Raw genomic sequence first — 23,608 nt, 5'->3', positions numbered from 1 at the left:
CACAAGTTGGGGGCACATCCTGGACAAGGTATCCGTCTATTACAGGGTACAATTACAAGTCTGTATTTAAAATTAATATACTATTAATCTGTCAGTATGTATGCAAAATGTCTAGCTCACAATCCTCTTTTCCTCTTCAGTGTTCTGCTTTGTCTCCATATTTGCATGGAAAATAATACTGTATTTCTTAAACACATAAATGATCTAGATACTTCATCACTGTGAGACAGCACTAAAATGACAAGAAACCAGAAATACAAATACTGTGAAGTGTTTCACTTTTATTAAATGTATTTTAATTCAACCATGTAACAAGGTGGGATTTCATTGACATTCCTCATCCCAGGGAAATGTAATGCCGGATCCCTTCAGTTCTCCAGAAATAAATGCATTGAATTTGGCCTCATATTCAGGACTGAAGTGATTCTTCCAGTCACCAGCAATTCCTCAAAAAGAACATAAAACATAAATGAGACCTTTCCAAAAACATCCAGAATTTCTCCTCTTGCCATTCAGATCAAAATCATAAAATTCTGTCATGGAAATGTCTTCACCTGATTACCTTTTCTAAGGAAAGATGACTTGCTGTTGTCCATTATCTTTTGTGGCACCAATGAGTAATTGGACATGTTGTTTTGCTTCATGGTTTTGAACTGACACTGTTCAGTGATGCGTTTCAGAGCCTCTTCACTTAGTTGCTGATTAAGAAAGCATGAAATGTGTTTGATAACTTCACACAGATCCTGCAAGATAATAATTTACTGTTATTATATTAAAGAGTTAGTGAGAACTTTCCACAGCATGGTGACTTGCATACAAGTTACTGGAATAGAAATGCATTACCTGAATCATCTCCTCATACGTTATGTAGAGAATTCTGTCTCCTAAATCGGGATTTTTCCAGCTCTTCACGTGATCAGTCCACTTTCCAAACATCACTAAGCAAAAACAATATTCATGACTGGAATTTGATTTCTTATACCACAAATTTATTAATTTTATAATTTAAAAGCAAATCTCACCATTTCCTGCTAGGAAGCTGTCAGTAAATTCTTCAAATGTTCCTGGATTGTGCAGAAAACTGGCCATTTGGTGGAAATAATAAAAGGAAACTGCAACATCCTTTGGATTTCTAGTAAGATAAATGACCTAGATAGATAGATAGATAGATAGATAGATAGATAGATAGATAGATAGATAGATAGATAGTAAAGCTATAATGTCTTTTAATTTCAAATAATAAAAAATAATTAAATAACTAAATAAAATAAATAAAATAATTAAAAATAATAGGGGGAAAATCAGTTCATTAAAGTATTCCTTATAAAAGTTGGGATCTAGTCAGTTGTGTTTTTCCCACTGGAGAATGCCTACATATATTTGTGATGGTCAGCTGTTCATATATAACCCCCACTGATGCGGGTGATGATAAATCAAGGGATAATTAATTTCATTATATTTAGAGTAGATTATTTACATTGCTCTATTTTCACATACTGTAACCTTTTAGAAAATTTAAATGTTATTTAAAATATTTAGAATATCTACCTTAGCCTTAGAAGAGAAGAAGGTGGGAGGCATCAGGTGGTAGGGCATATGAGACAGGAGTGTGCGTGGAGCACTGAGCTTGCGTACAACTTGAAGACTGCGAACTTCCTCAAGCCATGGAACTCTCTCATAGCCTTGAAGGGTAAGCACAGGAGTAAGATCTCCTCCAGTCAGGATCAGAGGAAGTATCTCTTGCATCCATGTTGTCCCTGAAAATTTTTTTTATTCTACTATAAATATATAATATATCTAGTCACACACTCAGTTATTATTAGATTAGATCAACTTCTCTATTAATGCAGGAATGCATGGGAAACAGTTCAGACAGTAAAAGATAATTAAACAATGCTCTTGCATTAATATAATTATATATATATATATATATATATATATATATATATATATATATATATATATATATATATATATATATATATATATATATATATGTATGGTGTACTCACCAGATTTGGGATATGTAATTACAAAAATATCATCATCCTGAACCTGGAACGATTCAAAATAGTTCAGACTGTCCACAGTGTAAGCCAGTTTTGGGAGACAAAATCCATGATAAAACCTGTACAGGTCTTTTTGGGCCATCGTGATAAAGTTTTGGTCACAGTGTTGACTTTTCCCTGCATTTAACTGGAATCATTTAAATAAACATTTACATGTAACATTTCCATTGGGTTAAATTTACATTCAAATATACATTTACAGTATTTGACTCCCTTATCCTTAGCAGACTCCCTTATCCTCTATCAATGAATACATTAACACTGGCTTAATAGGTTACAGATGTGGTAGAACGCTTGTGCATTAAAATTAAGGGGCGTTCCGTCAGTTGCATCTTGTGCCATGTGTTTTGTGTTCATGTGTCTGCTCAGCCCTAGTGTTAATTCCTTTCCTTTGCCTCTACACATCTGTTCCTTATGTGTCTAATTAATTTAAAAATAAAAACCAAAACATCACATTAATCAGCACAGCAGGTACTATTAACAAAAATAAATAAAAAACAAAATGCACCTCAACCAGTCATGTGTTCATCGCAGGACAACAGCCAACAACCGCAATAACAGGTTTACAGCCTAAATAAATAACCAACAAACCAAATCAAAATAAACAGAATGACACAAACTGAATTGGGTTCAATGTCCTACACATGAAATTACGAAAACACATTAACAAATCTGAAAACAACGACAAGTCAGACAACCCGGGAAAGGTAGGTATAATTTGCGAATGGAAACTTACCGATCATCGGACAAGACACCTGTCATTCATTCACCTGTATATCTTGAATGACAGGTGTCTTGTCCGATGATCGGCAAGTTTCCATTCACAAACTATACCTACCTTTTCCGGGTTGTCTGAATCGTTGCAAGAAACACATTAACAAATCCGAAAACACAACAACAATTCAGACAAGAGGTTAGTATAGTTTGTGATTGGAACACTTAACGATCATTGGACAAGACACCCGTCACTCAAGGAATACATGAAGTTCAACAGTCTGCCGCAGGGAAAAGTTGGAATGGATGCATTTTGTTATTTTCTTATATTTAAACGAAGAACTTTACACATAACACATAAGATTCCATACCTGTATATCTTGAGTGACAGGTGTCTCGTCCGATGATCAGTAAGTTTCCATTCATAAACGATACCTACCGTTTCCGGTCTGTCTGAATTGTCGTTGTGTTTTCGGATTTGTTAATGTGTTTTCGGATTTGTTAATGTGTTTTGCACTTCTCGGCCACCGTATGAAATGAACAAAAACACATTATTGGAAAAAGGGGAAAAAAGGCAATTGAACCACAAATAAAAAGAAAACAAAACAAAATCAGTCATACAGACACGGCAAACAGCTCTCACCTCATGGGCATTCACACGGCACACCAGAAACGAGGCCCTGCTAGGCGCTCCCTAAGATGTCACACCATTTTTATACCCTCAGAACAAAAGCTACATTTAAAGCCCTGCTTCAATAAATTCTAAAAAGAGACAGTATTGTTAAACAGACTTAGGATACCATACTAGACTTAGATAAAATTACCGTGTGTATTATAAAACTTGCTAGGGTGTCAATGTTATCCCTCCAGCCAGCATACAGTACACAGCTTCCGAGAGCAAAAAGGAAAAAAATTGAAAGGTTTCTTACTGTCTGGCTTCGAGCATCAGCTTAGAGAAATTAAGCTGATGTTTTTAGAGGAGGAGGAATGCTTTTTAGCCAGACCTTTAACTGGATTGGACATTTTTATTAATCCGAATTTTAAAACATATCTTTGAAAACACTCACTCACTCTCTCACTCATTTTCTACCGCTTTATCCGAACTACCTCGGGTCACAGGGAGCCTGTGCCTATCTCAGGCGTCATCGGGCATCAAGACAGGATACACCCTGGACGGAGTGCCAACCCATCGCAGGGCACACACACTCTCATTCACTCACACAATCACACACTACGGACAATTTTTCCAGAGATGCCAATCAAACTACCATGCATGTCTTTGGACCGGGGGAGGAAACCGGAGTACCCCGAGGCACGGGGAGAACATGCAAACTCCACACACACAAGGCAGAGGCGGGAATCGAACCCCGACCCTGAAGGTGTGAGGCAAACGTGCTAACCAATAACACTAAACATGTCTTTTTAAATTTTAAATATATTGAGTAAATGATATAATGACTGACTCATAAGATCTGGCTCTACCTACTGGTGTCATTAAGGAACTTACAAAAAGGGTCACTGAATGAATCTGAATAAAACATTTTGGTTAACAGAATCAAAAGATTCTAGTAAGAGTGAGATGTTAGGGATTGTAGTCTTTGGTGGCCAGTGAGGGAAAAAAATAAAAGAATGTTGTTTTTCTGTGTAGAATATGCTCAAAATATAAAATAAATCATTTAAATAAAAATATATATATTTAAAAAAATTGTAAATTGCCATGAGTGTCCGGTCATAACAGTTGTCAAGTAATGCTATAAAAACATTTATTTTTCAACTTATATTTTTTTTACTAATTATTTATCTGAGTACCCATCACGAAATAAAATCATGTTAGTGACTTGTCAGTAACTAATCACTATTAAACAGTCATAATTATTAAATCTATGGTGACATTTGTATTGAAAATCAGAGTGCAGACAATTTTCCAGCTAAGAATATAAATTTGTTTACATATTTTCAATAGCAATTTAAGTCTACTTTTTCTACTTTTTTTTTTTTTTTACTGTATTTCTGTTTTGCCTTAGACATACATTACTAGTGAGGAATTAAAGAGATTGTATTGTACTAGAGAGTATTAAAATGAGAAAAATACAAACACTTCAAAAAAGAAAGAAAAACACTTAGGAAAATCTAATTTCCTACCAAATGCAGTCACATTTTTATGACACATTTATGATTTTTAGCATAAACTTTGATCATCTTTTACTAACTGTGCATGACCCAAACGGTAATGTAGCGAAGGGGGGGGGGGGTGTGATCATGAATATAAAATAATATTAGTGTAGTGTAGTGTAATCAATGTGCATTATTTATTTTAAATTTTGAGTCATGACTGTAGTGAGAAGAACATTTTAAAAAAGACAATCACGTCATCGTACAGCACTTGAAATGACTAAAAAGATTTGTGTGTGTAATATTTGGTAAAAAAATGTCTGTGATAAAGCAAATACAGGTCGTTGCTGCACATTATGACCGTAGGTAATAGTCAAACAAGTGGAAGGATCAGTTTAATGCATAGTTGGGCTGCTCTCTAATCCAACCTTCAGGTGAGGGGTCTTAACATCACGTGGCACAATCACTGCTTTATATACTTGAGCAGACAATATAATCGATCGATATAATTCATTTGATAGTTGAAAGTGGTTAGACAATAGTAGGTCACATTACCATATGTAAAATGTAGGTAACTTTACCTGGGTTTGGAACTCATAATACTTAAATTACTATAAGTCGTTATACAATTCGGCTGTATTTTATTGTACTACGCTTTGAAGGCTGCCTATACTTATTTCTTTTCTCAGTGGGAGATGAGAGAAAGCAGCTTTCTATTTATAAGAAACACACATGCATGTAAGCACACACACATACAACCACTTTTCTTACAGTGTGTAATTGAATTTTTACAGTGTGCAGATGAGGGTTGAGGTGAATTGTCATCTATTTATTTAATTGTAATACTGTAATATATTGTGGTATGTTGGACAGCAAATCAAACAACAGCAAACACAAGTCCAAATGTCTCTTACAGAAACAAATCTGTAGTGCAGTAGAATAGTGTATGTCTACTGGAAGTAATGCAGTGCTTCTGAATACTGCCTGTATAATTAGAATACCGTGAATTCATCACCATTTAGAACAAATGTACAAACTATGAACTGGGGCTTTGCCACTTAATCTATGAATCACCAACAGTTGCATTATTATTACCTGACTCTTCCAATGAATGAATGAATGAATAACTGTCCAATGGCCGTATTCTAGCAACAGTGCCACCTACTTACTGGAATAGGTACTGTTCTGTTATGTTTAACAGCTCGACGAGTAGGTTTTAAATCTGTGTATAGCAGAATGAACCTGTAAAATAAGTGTTAACTGGTGCTCTTCTCCCTCTTACTTTTCATCAGACTGGTTCACAGCAAATTAGTTAACAAGATGGTTTTTTATTCTCTTGCTTGTGGGGTTGCGAGACAGGAAATGTTTGCATAATCACTAATCTTTTGACTAGCAAAACTAAGAACGAGTTACTGATGTGTTTCTGCAAATTGTAATTTAGCAATAAACTGTTTATGTTCTGGGTGAGTTCAGCTACTTTTTTGTTTGTTTATTTTGTTTAAAGAACATAAAATAAAAAATATCCAATTATAATTGAAGTTATAAGCACAAACTTTGGTAAAATAGAATTATGACAATTATTATATGGCAAATTTGATGTCAGTTCCCTTTAATTCTTCACAAATTGCTGTGTTGAACTTCGACTCCAACTCTGGGCTGCTTTTCAAATAAAATTTGAAAAGCAGCCGTCTCTTTATAAACCACCACCACCACCCTACACACACACACACACACACACACACAAACACACACACACGCATGCACACCATTTTTGTCTTACAGTGTGTACTTTGAGGGTTGGAGTGAATTCTCATATCCTCAACTAACTGGTATAATATCTGAGGGACAGCAAATTAAAAATAAATGTTTAAACACAACACATTTACTAAGTAATTTAGGCACTGAACCAAAACAAAGTCCAAATGTAAAATTACAGAAAGAAATCTGCAGTGCAGTAGAACAGTGTATGTCTGCTGGAAGTAATGCAGTGCTTCTACTGCTTGTCTGTAACATGAAATATAATTTAAATACCCTGAATTCATCATCATTTTTGGGTGCATTTCTTTTCTATGTGATGATTTCAGCTTTTTAGGCTTCCTAACGTGAATATTTAGAACAATGTACAAACTATGAACTGCCATCTGATTAGCTGTTGCATTACTACAGGGAATTCTTGCCCCTGCAATACCACCAGAGGAAACACACAGTAATTACATTAACAAAATTAACCAAAAAAAAAAACAGGTCGTTCTGTATATTTTATTTTTAATATTGAGACAGATAAAATAAAAAAATACAACAGATTAATGACATCGTCTCACTGGCCCCAAAAACCAGGGGTGTTGATAAGGTTGGAAAGGATGTTTATGACTCACCATCAGTTGCATTATTATTATCTCACTCTTCCAATGAATGGCCATATTCTAGCAACAGTGCCACCTGCTTACTGGAATAGGTACTGTTCGGTTTAACAGCTTGATGAGTAAGTTTTAAATCTGTGTATAGCAGAATGAACGTGTAAAATAAGCGCTAACTGGTGGCCCTCTGCTCCCTCTTACTTTTCATCAGCCTGGTTCACAGCAACTTTTGTCCCCACACATTCAGATGTTTTAGAAAACATGACAGGTTTTGTCAAGTGGCGTTGTGAGGGTGATTTATCTATTAGTTAACTAGATGTTTTTAATTCTCTTGCTTGTACTGTGGGGTTGAGAGACAGGACATATTTGTATAAGCATTGTTTTTGTTTATTTTGTTTAGAGAACAAAATAAAAAATATCCAATTATAATTGAAATTATAAGCACAAACTTTGGTATAATAGCAATGACAATTATTATATGGTGAATTTGATGTCAGTTCCCTTTAATTCTTCACAAATTGCTGTGTTGAACTTCGACTCCAACTCTGGGCTGAAATAATTCTTCCAATCTCCAACAATTCCTTATGGGGAAAACAAACAGAAATCAAGAATTAGGCATTCCATTACCTAGAAACTACTTTAGAAACTTCCTTTTTTGGAATGTGAATAAAATATTACATACAATAATAAAATAGAGTGGCAAAAATGTCTCTCTAAATTTATCTCTACCTTTTCTGAGAAAAGTAGACTTCTTGGTGTCCATTACCGCCTCTGGCACCAGCGAGTAGTTGGACATTTTGTTTTGCTTCATAGTTCTAAACTCACAGTGTTCAGTCACACGGTTCAGAACGTCTTTGCTCAGGCACTTACCAAGAAAGAATAACATGCGTTCGAGAACACCATGCAGATCCTGAAAGTCAAAAAGTAACAGATCACTCTTTTTGTACATGATTATTACAGTATGTAACTACAAAACATGCTTTTATAGGAAAATTACCCCGAGGCAGTCCCCCTACGAAAGACCACTTCCTGTACAAAAGGCTACCTCCCACAACATCACCAAAGAGATACTGCTTCTCTTTAGTCAGGTTGAAGTTCCAAAGGACATCCTCACAAATCAAGATACCCCATTGTACATCCCACCTTGTGATGGATCTGTGTCGTCTGTTGCATATAAAGACCCCCACCGGGAGTGGTGGTCCGGTAGCAGCCCTATTGAGTACCGGAGGCTCAACAGCAAGCTTTTGAGGCCGAGGTGGATATGTTCATCCAATCTTCAAATGCTCCAATAAGGCTTCATTAACAAGTCCAACTGTCCTTGGGCTAGCCCTATCTTTGTCCCAAAGACAGATGGCACCTTACACCCATGTAATGACTTCAAGCGACTCAATCGCTAGTCTGAGTTTGACAGCTACTCCCTCCATTGGATCAGAGGCCTGGTGGAGAGGCTGGGGAGAGCCCGGTTCATCTCCAATTTAGACCGGACCACGGGCTACTTGCAGGTAGCCATGACACCAGATGTGCAACCCAAGACTGCCTTTAGCACCGCCAGCGGCCACTGTCAATACCAGGTTCTCCACCTTTCAACGTCTTATGGACAATGTCCCGAAGTCACACTGGACCCACACAGCCACCAACCTTAATGACATTGTCATCCACTCCTCCACCTGGTCTGATCACATACACAACCTAGGGGAGGTTCTGGCTAGCCTATGAAAGGCAGGATTGACGGTGCACCCAAAAAACTATCTAGTTCTGTCCCTGGCCAATGAGGCCCAATATCAAGGATACCATATTGGATGGGGCCTTCTAAAGCCACAAGACAAAAAGTTGGAGGAGGTCCTTGGAATACACCCGACAACAAAAAACAGGTGTATGCCATTTTTTGGTTAGTGGGCTATTACCAGAATTTTGTTTACTTTTGCTAACTTTTCCTTGATAACTCCCCTCTCAGATCTTATTAAAAAAGGGCAACCAGACCGGAGCAGTGGACCAGTGAGTTGGAGTATAGGTTCCAAGCCCTTAAAACGGCCCTCATCAGTGACCCCGTCCCATACAACCCAAACTTTGACCTCCCCTTTGTGCTGCAGATGGATCCCTCAGAGGTGGGATTAGGCGCTGTCCTTTTACAGTGTTTCAATGGGGAAGAGAACCCCATCCTGTACATCATCCAGAAGCCCTGCAGAGAAGAAGTATGCAACGGTAGAACGGGAGGCTTTCACCATTAAGTTTCGCCACGTGCCCGCCCAGGCGAAGGACAGCGACACCAGAGTGACAAGGGGCAACCAACCCATGGCTCAACATGGCAACGCCAATGCCCTCTCCTGCTGGGATGCACTGCTTTCATGGGCCCCAGCAGCAGTTGGCTTGGACCTGACTTTGAAACAACAAGCGCTCCTCACCCAACTACCGCTACACAATACATACACATATGCTGGACTGTTAAAGCTTTTTCTCTTGTCACTGCAGTCAGCTTGATCACACTGATCAAGTATGCAAGTAAAAACCAGTCAACTTCCTCCAATTCTATAGCATCATCTGTATGGAAACACTTTACCTGAATCATCTCCTCGTACGTGATGTAAAAAATTCTGTCACCCAGATCCGTGTTTCTCCAGCTCTTTGCATGATCTGTCCACTTTCCATATATCACTGAGCAGACAAATTCACAACATAACAGTGTTCAACAGATAAAACTGTCTCCATAATAGCATTGTGTGGAGTACAGATCAGATTTTTCACCCACCGTTCCCTGCTAGGAATTGGTCTGCAAATTCTTCCAAGGTTCCTGGGTCATGCAGAAAACTGGTCATTTGATGGAAATGAAAAGAGGAAACCAGGACATCTTTTGGGTTTCTAGAAACATGAATGACCTAGAGATAAAAGTAGATAAATACGAAAATATATACTGTAGAGTCTACATACTGCTGTTAAAATTGCAAGGTTTTCTGACAGAAAAAAAATAAAACTAATAAAATCTAAGCTAAATCACAGCTAAGTTTTTCCTCACATTTAATTTGAAATAGCAGTCAGAAATGAAAATGTTAGGCAAAACGTACAATTACTTGGTTGTACAAGTGTGCCAGCACTTTTATAATATGGCATGATACTTTTATAATGATTTCCTTTCAAACCAGAGCTTACAAAGCATTTCTTTGTTAAAAAACTGCCAAATCAGGAGATGGCTACAAGTATCCAAAACAGATGTAAAATGTGAGACCGCGGTAACATTAACAAGCAAAGGATGTCTCTATAAATTAGGGAAACTGTAAACAGAAACTGTAAAGAAGCTGCAGTAATATCTGATAACTGCAAATTATTAGTATTAGTCACTCTTGGCATGTGACAACATGAAACACTCTCTCATATCTGGGCTTTGGTATAGCATGGCTAGACAAGATAAAAATCACCATCCAAGCCATGTGGCTTGTAATTAGTCTGGTGAGGTCAAAGTAGAAACTTGGTGTTATTCTAAAACATAAGTTTGGCACAAAATCAAATTTTTTTTCGCTGTTCCTCAAACACCACCACACTCAGAGTGAAGAGTGGTGATAGCAGCATCACACTTTTGGGCTGCTTCTCTTTAGCTGGGACTGGTATTGATATAGCCAGCATGATATTGACACAAAGTGCAAATTCAACATTCAACTATGCATCAGCTTCAAAAGAAGAATCTGAATGTCGCTGAATGGCCGGTGGAACGACCTGAACTGGGCAGAAAACACGAGATCCATGTGCAATACATCTGGAGCATTTTCCCAAGAAAGAATGGTTACTATTCAAATGGTTACATAGATACTAAAAGTCATTGGGATATTTTTCACATTACATCAAAAGCCAACTCTTTCTGAGCCTTCACTCAGTCATTTATCTCTTTTTTACCTTAGCCTTAGAAGAGAAAAAAGAGGAAGGCATCAGATGATAAGGCATGTGAGAAACAAAGGCCCGTGGAGCACTCAGCTTTTCTGCGATTTCAGCAGCACGTCTCCCATCAAGCCAAGGCACTCTGTCCCAGTTGGGGATGGTCAGTACTGGTGTAAAATCCCCTCCATTCAGAAGCAGGGGAAGAATTTCCTGCATCCATGTTGTACCTGAAAAAGATTGAGTGGTACTTTTGAAGCACATTTCAGTTGCTGGTTGGAATATGAGGAAAATACAAAGGCTTCAAGAAATAAAACAAAAACACTTCAAGAAAAAAAATTATCTTTCTTATAAAATGGAGTCAAAAACACAGTTTTATGACACATTTAATATTTTTAACATACACTATTGTTGATCAACTTTTTCTGACCCAAACGATAATGTAGTAAAAAAAAGTGAATTTCAGAAATAGGATTTTAAAAAATGTTCTGTAAGTGTAGTGTGGGTTGCATCAATCAATATGCATTGTTATTTATTTGTTTGTTCATTTGTTTGTTTGTTTGTTTGTTTTAACAACACTACTTTTAAGCAATTAATTTTAAAAAGCAGAAAAAGTAAATCACATACCAGATTTGGGATAAGCAATTACAATCACGTCATCATCCTGCACTTGAAACGACTCAAAATATTTCAAACTGTCGTCTGTGTGTGTAATCTTTGGTAATAAAAGTCCATGATAAAGCAAATACAGGTCGTTACTGCACATTGTGACCAGCGGTATTAGTCAAATCAGCAATAAACCAGCTGTATTTTATTGTTCTATGTTTTAAAGCCAGTCTATACTTGTTAAATTTCTCAGTGGGAGATGAGTAAAAGCAGTAGTCTCTTTATAAACCATCACCACCACCACCACCCTCCACCCCCCTCCACACACACACACACACACACACACACACACACACACACACACACACCCTTTTTGTCTTACAGTGTGTACTTTGAATGTTTACCCTGGGCAGCTGAGGGTTGGAGTGAATTCTCATCTCCTCAACTAACTTTAATTCATACCCTCCCTCTGCCATCTGGCCACACTATCTTGTATTTAAGACATTTACTAAGTAATTCAGGTACTGAACCAAAACAAGGCCCAAATCTGAGGGACAGCAAATTAAAAATAAATGTTTAAACAATTTACCTTGCTATTGTGGCAGGTGGAGGTCGGTAAGTGATTATTGGGCATTAGGTTATTCATTGGTTGGTGCTGATAGAGGAGGTTGGATTATGTCTATATAAACAACATGCATGTGGGACCTAAACGAGCGTCACTTCCCGGGATCCCGTGTCATGGATTGAGGGCTGTTGGGATTTTGCTTCGCAGGACGATCGCAGCAACTGTAGTCATCTCCGTGGCTGCAGATATCGTGGCTTTGACGTATTGTTCGTGGTGTGTGTCTCACATCTGTTTATGCGACCATATTCAGGTAATGTTATGCATGTTAATGTTTGTAATGGCGTGCTGATGTACTTGCGTTTCGGTAGTAACTCGTGCGTTTATTGTAGTCAATAAATACAATGCCGTGTTATGGGCGGATGACGACTGTTATTTTCCCTCGTGTATCCTGAGCTTCACCAGCTGAATGATTAAACTGAAACTATACTTCGCATTGCAACTATGGAGTATTATCTTCACCTCTACTGACTCCCGGGTCCCTGCGCCTGTTATATGGTGGGTCTGATTCATGTGGGTTTTATTGTATAAATGTTTTATGGTGATTGGCTAACATGATTAGTTTTCCCTGTGTTGTAGAGTGATGGGGGCATGCAGTGACGTCACCGCTGTCTTGTTCTTCGTTGAACGTTCGTGAATGCCATTTTTATGCGGTTGTGAATCCGCTAATGGTGTGGGAGTGCTCTTTTGCACTTAGATGGTCCAGTTGTGTTTTTATTTAATTGATTTTATTAGTTATTTTTGGTTAATCTCTGTATCTTTGCCAATGTACTGGTGAGATTATTTGTTTTCTCTGTTGTTCCAGTGACGATTGGTTTTGTGTTCTTTATTCTTTAATTTGATTTAATTTTGTTAATTTATTGTTTCGGATGCCTCCTGGACGCCTCCCTGGGGAGGTGTTCCGGGCATGTCCAACCGGGAGGAGGCCCCGGGGAAGACCTAGGACACGCTGGAGGGACTATGTCTCTCAGCTGGCCTGGGAACGCCTCGGTATTCCCCCGGAAGAGCTGGAGGAAGTGTCTGGGCATCCCTGCTTAGACTGCTGCCCCCATGACCCGGCCCCGGATAAGCGGTAGAAAATGGATGGATGGATGGAATTTGTTATTGTGTGTTTGGCAGGCATTAAGTGTCAGCTGTGTTGCCTGCCTAAACCTTGTTAAACATTTTTGTGTGTGCTGTTCTGTTTTACAGGAGCTGCAGACCTTTTCTGAAGAGCAGGGCTGAAGTCTTTAGGTGGTGATGGTGTTTCCTCACGGTCTGCTGTGATTTACCGTGTGCACTGGGGCTTTTGGGAGTGGTGTAAGTTTGCAGTGTACGTAGAGTAAAGGCCTGTACGACCGGTCATTTAGCCTAGGCTGCAGCTCCTTGTGTTTTCTGGACCATTTGTGTGATTGTGGTTTTACAAGTGAATGCATTTTAGATTTCCTTTGTCATTACATTCAATAAACAGTGTTCCATTTTTATACCAGTACCTCTGTCTCCATTGTCAATTTGCCACAAAGTGGGGAACTTGTGCACAGTATTTTCAATTAATTCCTTGGGTGAGATTCCCAGGGTGGTGTAGTCGGGCATTGTTAACCCTTTAGGGTTCTTAAATCATTTAAATTAATACCCTCCCTCTGCCATCTGGCCACACTATCTTGTATTTAAGACATTTACTAAGTAATTCAGGTACTGAACCAAAACAAGGCCCAAATGTCAAAACCTTTAGGACTCTTACAGAAACAAATCTGTAGTGCAGTAGAATAGTGCATGTCTGCTGGAAGTAATGCAGTGCTTCTACTGCTTGTCTGTAACATGAAATATAATTTAAATACCCTGAATTCATCATCATTTTTGGGTGCTTTTCTTTTCTATGTGATGTCAGCTTTTCAGGCTTCCTAACGTGAATATTTAGAACAATGTACAAACTATGAACTGCCATCTGATTAGCTGTTGCATTACATTAACCAAACCGAAATCGGGTTATTCTGTATATTTTATTTTTAATATTGAGACAGATAAAATAGAAAAATACAACAGATTAATGACATCGTCTCACTGGCCCAAAAACCAGGGGTGTTGATAAGGTAGGAAAGGATGTTTATGACTCACCAACAGTTGCATTAGTATCTCACTCTTCCAGTGAATGGCTGTATTCTAGCAACAGTGCCACCTGCTTACTGGAATAGGTACTGTTCGGTTTAACAGCTTGTAAGTTTTAAATCTGTGTATAGCAGAATGAACGTGTAAAATAAGCGTTAACTGGTGGCCCTCTGCTCCCTCTTACTTTTCATCAGCCTGGTTCACAGCAACTTTTGTCCCCACATATTCAGATGATTTGTTAGAAAACATGACGGGTTTTGTCAAGTGGCGTTGTGAGGGTGATTTATATATTAGTTAACTGGATGTTTTTAATTCTCTTGCTTGTACTGTGGGGTTGAGAGACAGGACATATTTGTATAAGCACTGTTTTTGTTTAAAGAACATAAAATAAAAATCATAAATTATAATTGAAATTATAAGCACAAACTTTGGTATAATAGCATTATGACAATTATATGGCGAATTTGATGTCAGTTCCCTTTAATTCTTCACAAATTGCTGTGTTGAACTTCGACTCCAACTCTGGGCTGAAATAATTCTTCCAATCTCCAACAATTCCTTATGGGGAAAAAACAGAAATCAAGAATTAGGCATTCCATTACCTAGAAACTACTTTAGAAATTTCCTTTTTTGGAATGTAAATAAAATATTACATACAATAATAAAATAGAGTGGCAAAAATGTCTCTAAATTTATCGCTACCTTTTCTGAGAAAAGTAGACTTCTTGGTGTCCATTACCACCTCTGGCACCAGCGAGTAGTTGGACATTTTGTTTTGCTTCATAGTTCTAAACTCACAGTGTTCAGTCACACACTTCAGAACGTCTTTGCTCAGGCACTTACCAAGAAAGAATAACATGCGTTCGAGAACACCATGCAGATCCTGAAAGTCAAAGAGTAACAGATCACTCTTTTTCTAAATGATTATTACAGTATGTAACTACAAAACTACAAAACATGTTTTTATTGGAAAGTTACCCCGAGGCAGTCCCCCTACGAAAGACCACTTCCTGTACAAAAGGCTACCTGACACAACATCACCAAAGAGATACTGCTTCTCTTTAGTCAGGTTGAAGTTCCAAAGGACATCCTCACAAATCAAGGTACCCCATTGTACATCCCACCTTGTGATGGATCTGTGTCGTCTGTTGCAGATAAAGACCCCTACCGGGAGTGGTGGTCCGGTAGCAGCCCTATTGAGTACCGGAGGCTCAACAGCAAGCTTCTGAGGCCGAGGTGGATATGTTCATCCAATCTTCAAATGCTCCAATAAGGCTTCATTAACAAGTCCAACTGTCCTTGGGCAAGCCCTATCTTTGTTTCAAAGACAGATGGCACCTTACACCTATGTAACGACTTCCAGCGACTCAATCGCTAGTCTGAGTTTGACAGCTACTCCCTCCATTGGATCACACCTTTCAACGTCTTATGGAAAATGTCCTGAAGTCACACTGGACCCACACAGCCACCAACCTTAATGACATTGTCATCCACTCCTCCACCTGGTCTGATCACATACACCACCTAGGGGAGGTTCTGGCTAGCCTATGAAGGGCAGGATTGACGGTGCACCCAAAAAAACTATCTAGTTCTGACCCTGATAACTTGATAACTCCCCTCTCAGATCTTATTAAAAAAGGGCAACCAGTCCGGAGCAGTGGACCAGTGAGGTGGAGTGTGGGTTCCAAGCCCTTAAAACGGCCCTCATCAGTGACCCCGTCCCATACAACCCAAACTTTGACCTCCCCTTTGTGCTGCAGATGGATCCCTCAGAGGTGGGATTAGGTGCTGTCCTTTCACAGTGTTTCAAATGGGAAGAGAACCCCATCCTGTACATCAACCAGAAGCCCTGCAGAGAAGAAGTATGCAACGGTAGAACGGGAGGCTCATCTGCAGCACAAAGGGGAGGGATTAGGTGCTGTCCTTTCACAGTGTTTCAAATGGGAAGAGAACCCCATCCTGTACATCAACCAGAAGCCCTGCAGAGAAGAAGTATGCAACGGTAGAACGGGAGGCTTTCACCATTAAGTTTCGCCACATGCCCACCCAGGCGAAGGACAGCGACACCAGAGTGACAAGGGGCAACCAACCCATGGCTCAGCATGGCAACGCCAATGCCCTCTCCTGCTGGGATGGCTTGGACCTGACTTTAAAACAACAAGCGCTCCTCACCCAACTACTGCTACACAATACATACACATGAGCTGGACTGTTAAAGCTTTTTCTCTTGTCTCTGCAGTCAGCTTGATCTCACTGATCAAGCATGGAAGTAAAAACCAGTCAACTTCCTCCAATTCTATAGCATCATCTGTATGGAAACACTTTACCTGAATCATCTCCTCGTAAGTGACGTAAAAAATTCTGTCACCCAGATCCGTGTTTCTCCAGCTCTTCACATGATCTGTCCACTTTCCAAACATGACTGAGCAGACAAATTCACATAACAGTGTTCAACAGATAAAACTGTCACCATGATAGCATTGTGTGGAGTACAGATCAGATTTTTCACTGTTCCCTGCTAGGAATTGGTCTGCAAATTCTTCCAAGGTTCCTGGGTCATGCAGAAAGCTGGCCATTTGATGGAAATGAAAAGAGGAAACCAGGACATCTTTTGGGTTTCTAGAAACATAAATGACCTACAGATAAAAGCAGATAGATAAATAAGTAAATATATAGAGCAGACATGGGCAAACTACGGCCCTTTGGGCTTTTTAATCCGGCCCGCCGAACTTGTCCACTTTATATTATTAAATAAAATTTTATTATAAAGACACCACAATCATTTTACCTAGCTGTAATTCCCATCTTTCCCCAGCAGATGGCACACCCCGAAGACATTGACCATTGAGTGTGATGCATTACGGTTACTCTCTACTTCATTTTGTCGCTTTGCACTTTCAGCCCTTCACTAAAAATGAGCGGACCGAAGAAAAGAAAAGTAGACAGTGAGTGCCGGGTGTTCAATAAAGAGTGGACAACAAAATATTTTTTCACTGAAGTCCGATCAACAACTGTTTGTCTGATATGCCAAGAAACTGTAGCAGTTTTTAAAGAATACAACATCAGCCGTCATTTTCCCACAAAACATGCTAACTACGCTAGTAAACAGTCTCCACAAGAACGGGCGGCTGCAGCTCAGAGATTGACGGCTAATTTACAGACTCAGCAAAACCTTTTTCATAGACAAACTGCGATTCAAGAGTCAAGTACTAAGGCAAGTTTTTTTTGCTGGCATTCAAATTAGCAAAGGCCAGTAAGCCTTTCTCCGAAGGTGAATTTTTAAAAGAATTTATGGTTGAGACAGCAGGTCTCTTGTGTCCGGAGAGCAAAGGCAAACTTTTATGTTTCACTTAAAGAAGCCACGTTTCCAAAAGTCCGGAGGATGGCACAGAAGATGCTGACGTTGTTTGGTTCAACCTATGTGTGTGAACAGACATTCAGAGTCATGAACATCGACAAAGCCCGTCACAGATCCAAGTTAACTGACCAACACCTCGGATCTATCTTGAGAATTGTCACAATATAACGCCAGACATTGATGCAGTTGCAAAAAAAGGAGACCAACAACACTGTTCCCACTGAAACTGAATGGGAGTTTATTACTACGTTATTAAATTAATAAATTTGTAAAACAATTTTTACAATAAACTAAGCACAATGGTGTTTTGCTGCCTGTTAAAGACCAAATCTTTTCATGTAATGGTTTTTACATTTAATTTATATTAGTTCACACGAAAATACCAATCCCTTATTCTGCCCCGGCCTCTCTGTCAAATTTTAGAAACCATTGTGGCCCACGAGTCAAAAAATTTGCCCACCCCTGATATAGAGTCTAAAAGTGCTGTTAAAATTGTGGTTAAGTTTTTCTCACATTTAATTTGAAATAGCAGCCAGAAATGAAAATGTTAGGCAAAACATACAATTTCTTGGTTGTACAAGTGTGCCACCACTTTTATAATATGGCATGATACTTTTATAATGATTTCCTTTCAAACCAGAGCTTACAAAACATTTGTTTGTTAAAAACTGCCAAATCAGGAGATGGCTACAAATTTCAAAAACAGATGGAACACTGTGAAGTCCAACATCAACAACTGGAGAAAATGTGACACCGCAGTAGCATTAACAAGCAAAGGATGTCTCTATAAATTAGAGAAACTGCAAAGAGACCAACAGCAACTGTAAAGGAGCTGCAGTAATATCTGATTACTGCAAAATATTAGTATTAGTCACTCTTGGCATTTACATTTAAATTTACATTTACAGCATTTGGCAGACGCCCTTATCCAGAGTGACGTACATAAGTGCTTAAATCTCTAACATTGAATACATCAATGCTTGGTCACTAGGTTACATTCTTAAGATACCATGAGTTTAAAACATTTGTTCAAAGTTACAATGAAAAAGTGTCAAAGGTTTTTTTTTGTTTTGTTTTTTTAATGCAAAAGATAAGGAAAGAAGTGCTAGTTGAAGTGTTTCCTGAATAAGTAGGTCTTCAACCGCCGCTTGAAAATAGCCAGTGACTCAGCTGTCCGGACCTCTAGGGGAAGTTCGTTCCACCACCTTGGTGCCAGAACAGAGAAGAGACTTGTAGTACACTTGCCTCTTACCCTGAGAGATGGTGGAACCAGTCGGGCAGTGCTGCAGTGTGAGGAATGATGAGGGCTTTGAGGTAAGAAGGAGCTGGTCCATTTTTGGCTTTGTAGGCCAGCATCAGTGTTTTGAATCGGATGCGTGCAGCTACCGGAAGCCAGTGGAGGGATCGCAGCAGGGGGGTGGTATGCGAGAACTTTGGCAGGTTGAAAACAAGCCGGGCAGCTGCATTTTGGATCATTTGCAGAGGACGGATTGCGTTCATAGGTAGACCTGTCAGCAGTGCATTGCAGTAATCCAGTCTAGAAATGACAAGAGACTGAACAAGTACCCGAGCAGTCTGTGTGGACAAAAATGGCCGAATCCTTCTAATGTTGTAGAGAAGAAACCAACATGAGCGAGACACATTAGCAACATAGGAGGAAAAGGACAGTTGATTGTTCATGGTTACCCCAAGGTTGCGAGCTGTGGCTGAAGGGGAGATCAGATCATTGTGCAAGGATATAACAAGATCATGACCTGGGGATGAATCACCTGGGATGAACAGCAGTTCAGTTTTGCTAGGATTGAGCTTTAACTGATGAGCAGTCATGCATGATGAAATTTCTGCCAGACATGCTGAGATCCGGTCAGAAGCTGTGGCATCTGAGGGTGGGAAAGAGAAGATAAGTTGTATATCATCAGCATAGCAGTGGTAAGTGAACCCATGTGATGAAATAACTTCACCAAGAGAGTGAGTATACTGTACAGGGAGAAAAGAAGAGGACCAAGTACTGAGCCCTGTGGGACGCCAGTGGAGAGTCTGCGTGGAGCAGATGTCACTCCCCTCCATGTTACCTGATATAAGCGTCCTTCCAGGTAGGAAGCAAACCATTCCCAAGCTGATCCGCAAATCCCAAGACTCTTGAGGGTGGATAAGAGAGTCTTGTGGTTGACCGTATCAAATGCTGCTGAAAGGTCAAGGAGGATAAGGACGGATGACAGTTTGGCTGATCTAGCAGCATGTAGCTTCTCAGAGACTTCCAAAAGGACTGTCTCTGTAGGTTGTTCTGTGAGAGATAGACAGACAGTTGATTATAGACAATGCGTTCAAGAATTTTTTAAAGAAATGAGAGAAGTGATACCGGTCTGCAGTTACTGATGTCTGATGGATCCAGAGCAGGTTTCTTTAGGATGGGAATAACCCTTGCTCTCTTGAAAGTAGTTGGTACCTGGCCAGATGCTATGGATCTATTGACGATAGTGGAAATGAAGGGCAAAAGGTCTTGCAAGATAGTCTGGAGCATAGTGGTAGGAAGTGGATCCAATGGGCAGGTGGTAGGATTGCAGGACTGGATGAGTTGTAAAATCTCTTCTGCTGCCACAGTTGAGAAGTGTGACAACGAAGGTGTAGGGGAATCCATACTCTGAGATGTAAGTGCAGTCGGGGCTGAAGTGAAGGTCCGGCAGATTTCCTCAATCTTCTCCTGGTAGAAAGAAGCAAAGTCTTCTGCAGTAAGGGAGGATGAAGAAAGTAGAGCCGGGGGGTTTAGCAGAGAAGAGATGATGTGGAATTTCCAAGGGCCATGTGAGGAAGCTTCAAGCTTTTCCTTATAGAAGGAAGTCTTGGCAGAAGTCACATCTGAGGAGAACTTGACAAGAAGTGTTCGGTAAAAATCAAGATCTGCATCAAGCTGTGATTTCTTCCACTTTCTCTCTGATGATAGCTCTCTACGATTGTTGCGCAGCACATCTGAAAGCCAAGGAGCAGAACAAGAAGTTTTCTTGGGTTTAGTGAACATAGGGCAGAGGAAGTCCATAGTTGAGGAAAGAGATGAGAGGAAAGTATATGTGGCTGAGTCCAAGGGTAGTGAGGAAAAAGACTCAGGAAGGGAAGAAAGAGTGCCAGAAGCTACAGATGAAGGGGAGACAGAGTGAAGGTTGCGGTGGGTAAGAACGAGGGGGTGAGAGGTAGTTTTAGGTAGGATAGGTAGAGTGATGGTGAAGGATACCAGGTGATGATCAGAGACGTGTATGGGGTAGCAGTCACGTCTGTAGCTGGAGAAGGACGGGTGAAAACCAGGTCCAGGACATTGCCTCCTTTGTGTGTGGGGACATAGCTGTTGAGTGTGAGGGTGAATGAGTCGAGAAGAGACAGGAGGGAAGAAGAATATAGCTTGTCAGAGGGGAGGTTGAAGTCACCAAGCACCGTCAGGGGGGAGCTTTCGGAAGGAAAAGCACTAAACAGTGAGTCCATTTCTTCCAGGAAGTCTCCTTGGGGACCAGGAGGGCGGTAGACAACAATGATAACAAGGTTGATTGGAGAGGTAAATGAAATGGCATGGAATTCAAAAGAAGAGATGGTTAAATGAGAGAAGAGAAGAGGTGTAAAGCACCATTTCTTTGACAACAATAAACCTGTACCACCACCCCTGCCTGTTTCCCGTGGTGAGTGAGAGAAAGCATAGGCAGAGGATAAAGCAGCTGGTGTAGCAGTGTTCTGTGGGGATATCCAGGTCTCAGCGCAAGGAAATCAAAGGAATAATGGGAAGTTAAAGCAGAGTTAAAATCAGCTTTCTTTACAGCAGATTGACAATTCTAGAGCCCACCTACCACCACTGTTTGAAACTTACACAACAGTGGAGGGTAGATGAGGATTTCTGGGATTGTGACCTCTGCACTGTGGATGAGAGCGTCTGCGAGAGTAGGCCTTGAGTACAGAGCTGGGTTTAAGGCACATATTTGTAGTCAAACAAGAGTGAGAATTAAGGTATGGTAGAATATATCGAACAGTACTAGACAGTAATATTCAAGTTCAAGTTCAAGTTTTTCTTTATTGTCAACTCTTTCACATGTACAGTATATACACAAAAAAGAATCGAAAATGTATTTCTCTCAGTCCCAAGGTGCAAAATATTAGAGGAATTTGGAATATGGTAGAATATATCGAACAGTACTAGACACTAATTTTAGAGAGAGATACTGACAAACTTCAATTTAAATAGGTAAGCCCGGCCCCCAATTCACACCTTAAGGTATGTTACAAGATGAAACACTCTCTCATATTCTTCACATATCTAGGCTTTGGTGTAGCATGGCTAAACAGAATAAATATCACCATCCAAGCCATGTGACATGTAATTGGTCTGGTGAGGCCAAAGTAGAATCCTTTGCTGTTATAAAAAGACATAGGTTTGGCACAAAATCTGCTGTTCCTCAAAGAACAAAACACTCAAAGTGAAGAGTTTTTCCACTTTACGGCTGCTTCTCTTTAGATGGGACTGCGGCTTAAGATATAAGAACTCATGAATAGCTTCAAATTTCTAAATATCTATTTTGGTACAGGCTTCCATTAGTCAGCTGAAGATAAGGCCATCCAGCATGATATTGACACAAAGCACAAATTCAACAGTCAACTATGAATCAGCTTCAAGAGAAGAATCAGAATGTCGCTGAATGGCCGGTGGAACGACCAGAACTAATCAGAACATGGGAGATCCATGTGCAATACATCTGGAGCATTTTCCCAAGAAAGAATGGTTACTATGTGAATGGTTCCCTAGATACTAAAAGTCATTGGGATATTTTTCACATTAAATCAAAAGCCAACTCTTTCTGAGCCTTCACTCAGTCATTTATCTCTTTTTTTTACCTTAGCCTTAGAAGAGAAGAAAGAGGAAGGCATCAGATGATAAGGCATGTGAGAAACGAAGGCCCGTGGAGCACTCAGCTTTTCTGCAATTATAGCAGCACGTGTCTCCTCAAGCCAAGGCACTCTGTCCCAGTTGGGGATGGTCAGTACTGGTGTAAAATCCCCTCCATTCAGAAGCAGGGGAAGAATTTCCTGCATCCATGTTGTACCTGAAAAAGATTGAGTGGTACTGTTCAAGCACATTTCAGTTGCTGGTTGGAATATGAGGAAAATACAAAGGCTTCAAAAATATAAATCAAAAACACTTCAAGAAAAATAATAATTTCTTATAAAATGGAGTTTAATACACATTTACTATTTTTAACATACACTAATGTTGATCACCCTTGTCCGACCGAAACGATAATGTTGTAAAAAAAGTGAATTTCAGAAATAGTATTAAAAAGAAATGTTCTGTAAGTGTAGTGTGGGTTGCATTAATCAATATGCATTGTTATTTATTTATTTATTTATTTATTTATTTATTTATTTATTTATTTATTTAAACAAAACGACTTTTAAGCAATTAATTTTAAAAAGCAGAAAAAGTAAATCACATACCAGATTTGGGATAAGTAATTACAATCACGTCATCGTCCTGCACTTGAAACGACTCGAAATATTTCAAACTGTCGTCTTTGTGTGCAATCTTTGGTAATAAAAGTCCATGATAAAGCAAATACAGGTCGTTGATGCACATTCTGACCGGAGGTATTAGTCAAATCAGCAATAAACCAGCTGTATTTTATTGTTCTATGTTTTAAAGCCGGGCTATACTTGTTACATTTCTCGGTGGGAGATGAGTAAAAGCAGCAGTCTCTTTATATACACCCCACACACGCACACCCTTTTTTCTCACAGTATGTACTTTGAATTTTTACCCTGGGCAGCTGAGGGTTGGAGTGAATTCTCATCTCCT

The 23,608-nt window shown here is 39.5% G+C and overlaps 3 protein-coding genes and 2 long non-coding RNA genes across 10 annotated transcripts; 2 read left to right on the top strand and 3 right to left on the bottom strand.

Annotated features, from left to right (window-relative positions):
- Positions 1-261: 261 nt before the first annotated feature.
- Positions 262-3,521, bottom strand: LOC113658242 (sulfotransferase 2B1-like). 5 transcript variants are annotated; one of them, XM_027170543.2, is made up of 8 exons: positions 3,427-3,521; positions 2,578-2,639; positions 2,013-2,196; positions 1,549-1,757; positions 1,023-1,149; positions 844-938; positions 563-743; positions 262-446 (listed from the first exon to the last, which is right to left on the bottom strand). In XM_027170543.2, exons 3-8 carry the CDS (start codon positions 2,149-2,151, stop codon positions 325-327), a joined length of 873 nt encoding a protein of 290 aa, XP_027026344.1. In that variant the 5' UTR covers positions 2,152-2,196; positions 2,578-2,639; positions 3,427-3,521; the 3' UTR covers positions 262-324. The 5 variants fall into 5 exon arrangements, with proteins under 5 accessions (XP_027026344.1, XP_027026370.1, XP_027026378.1 ...); XM_027170569.2 differs by having other exon boundaries at positions 563-698; XM_027170577.2 differs by having other exon boundaries at positions 1,549-1,682.
- A 4,100-nt stretch (positions 3,522-7,621) lies between these two features.
- LOC113658501 (sulfotransferase 2B1-like) lies at positions 7,622-12,226 on the bottom strand. Of its 2 annotated transcripts, none has more exons than XM_027171036.2 (6): positions 12,102-12,226; positions 11,135-11,343; positions 9,999-10,125; positions 9,810-9,904; positions 7,982-8,162; positions 7,622-7,833 (listed from the first exon to the last, which is right to left on the bottom strand). In XM_027171036.2, the coding sequence occupies exons 1-6, from the start codon at positions 12,193-12,195 to the stop codon at positions 7,727-7,729; spliced, it is 813 nt and encodes a 270-aa protein (XP_027026837.2). In that variant the 5' UTR covers positions 12,196-12,226; the 3' UTR covers positions 7,622-7,726. The 2 variants fall into 2 exon arrangements, with proteins under 2 accessions (XP_027026837.2, XP_027026828.1); XM_027171027.2 differs by lacking the exon at positions 12,102-12,226 and adding an exon at positions 11,741-12,002.
- Positions 12,227-12,342: 116 nt separating this feature from the next.
- On the top strand, positions 12,343-13,252 carry LOC125140228. The gene is made up of 3 exons (XR_007139497.1): positions 12,343-12,594; positions 12,674-12,839; positions 12,921-13,252. It is a non-coding gene; the product is annotated as an uncharacterized LOC125140228 (long non-coding RNA).
- A 100-nt stretch (positions 13,253-13,352) lies between these two features.
- On the top strand, positions 13,353-13,812 carry LOC113658604. Its single transcript, XR_007139499.1, has 2 exons — positions 13,353-13,413; positions 13,533-13,812. It is a non-coding gene; the product is annotated as an uncharacterized LOC113658604 (long non-coding RNA).
- Positions 13,813-14,301: 489 nt separating this feature from the next.
- Positions 14,302-23,418, bottom strand: LOC113658511 (sulfotransferase 2B1-like). The gene is made up of 6 exons (XM_047808570.1): positions 23,251-23,418; positions 22,651-22,859; positions 16,936-17,062; positions 16,754-16,848; positions 15,129-15,309; positions 14,302-14,984 (listed from the first exon to the last, which is right to left on the bottom strand). Exons 1-6 carry the CDS (start codon positions 23,387-23,389, stop codon positions 14,878-14,880), a joined length of 858 nt encoding a protein of 285 aa, XP_047664526.1. The 5' UTR covers positions 23,390-23,418; the 3' UTR covers positions 14,302-14,877.
- Positions 23,419-23,608: the final 190 nt, after the last annotated feature.

Source organism: Tachysurus fulvidraco, chromosome 25, assembly GCF_022655615.1.
Source record: "Tachysurus fulvidraco isolate hzauxx_2018 chromosome 25, HZAU_PFXX_2.0, whole genome shotgun sequence".
NCBI classification, from domain to species: Eukaryota; Metazoa; Chordata; class Actinopteri; order Siluriformes; family Bagridae; genus Tachysurus; species Tachysurus fulvidraco.
The sequence above is the reverse complement of the archived record's forward strand: the minus strand, read 5'-3'. Positions and strand labels throughout refer to the sequence as shown.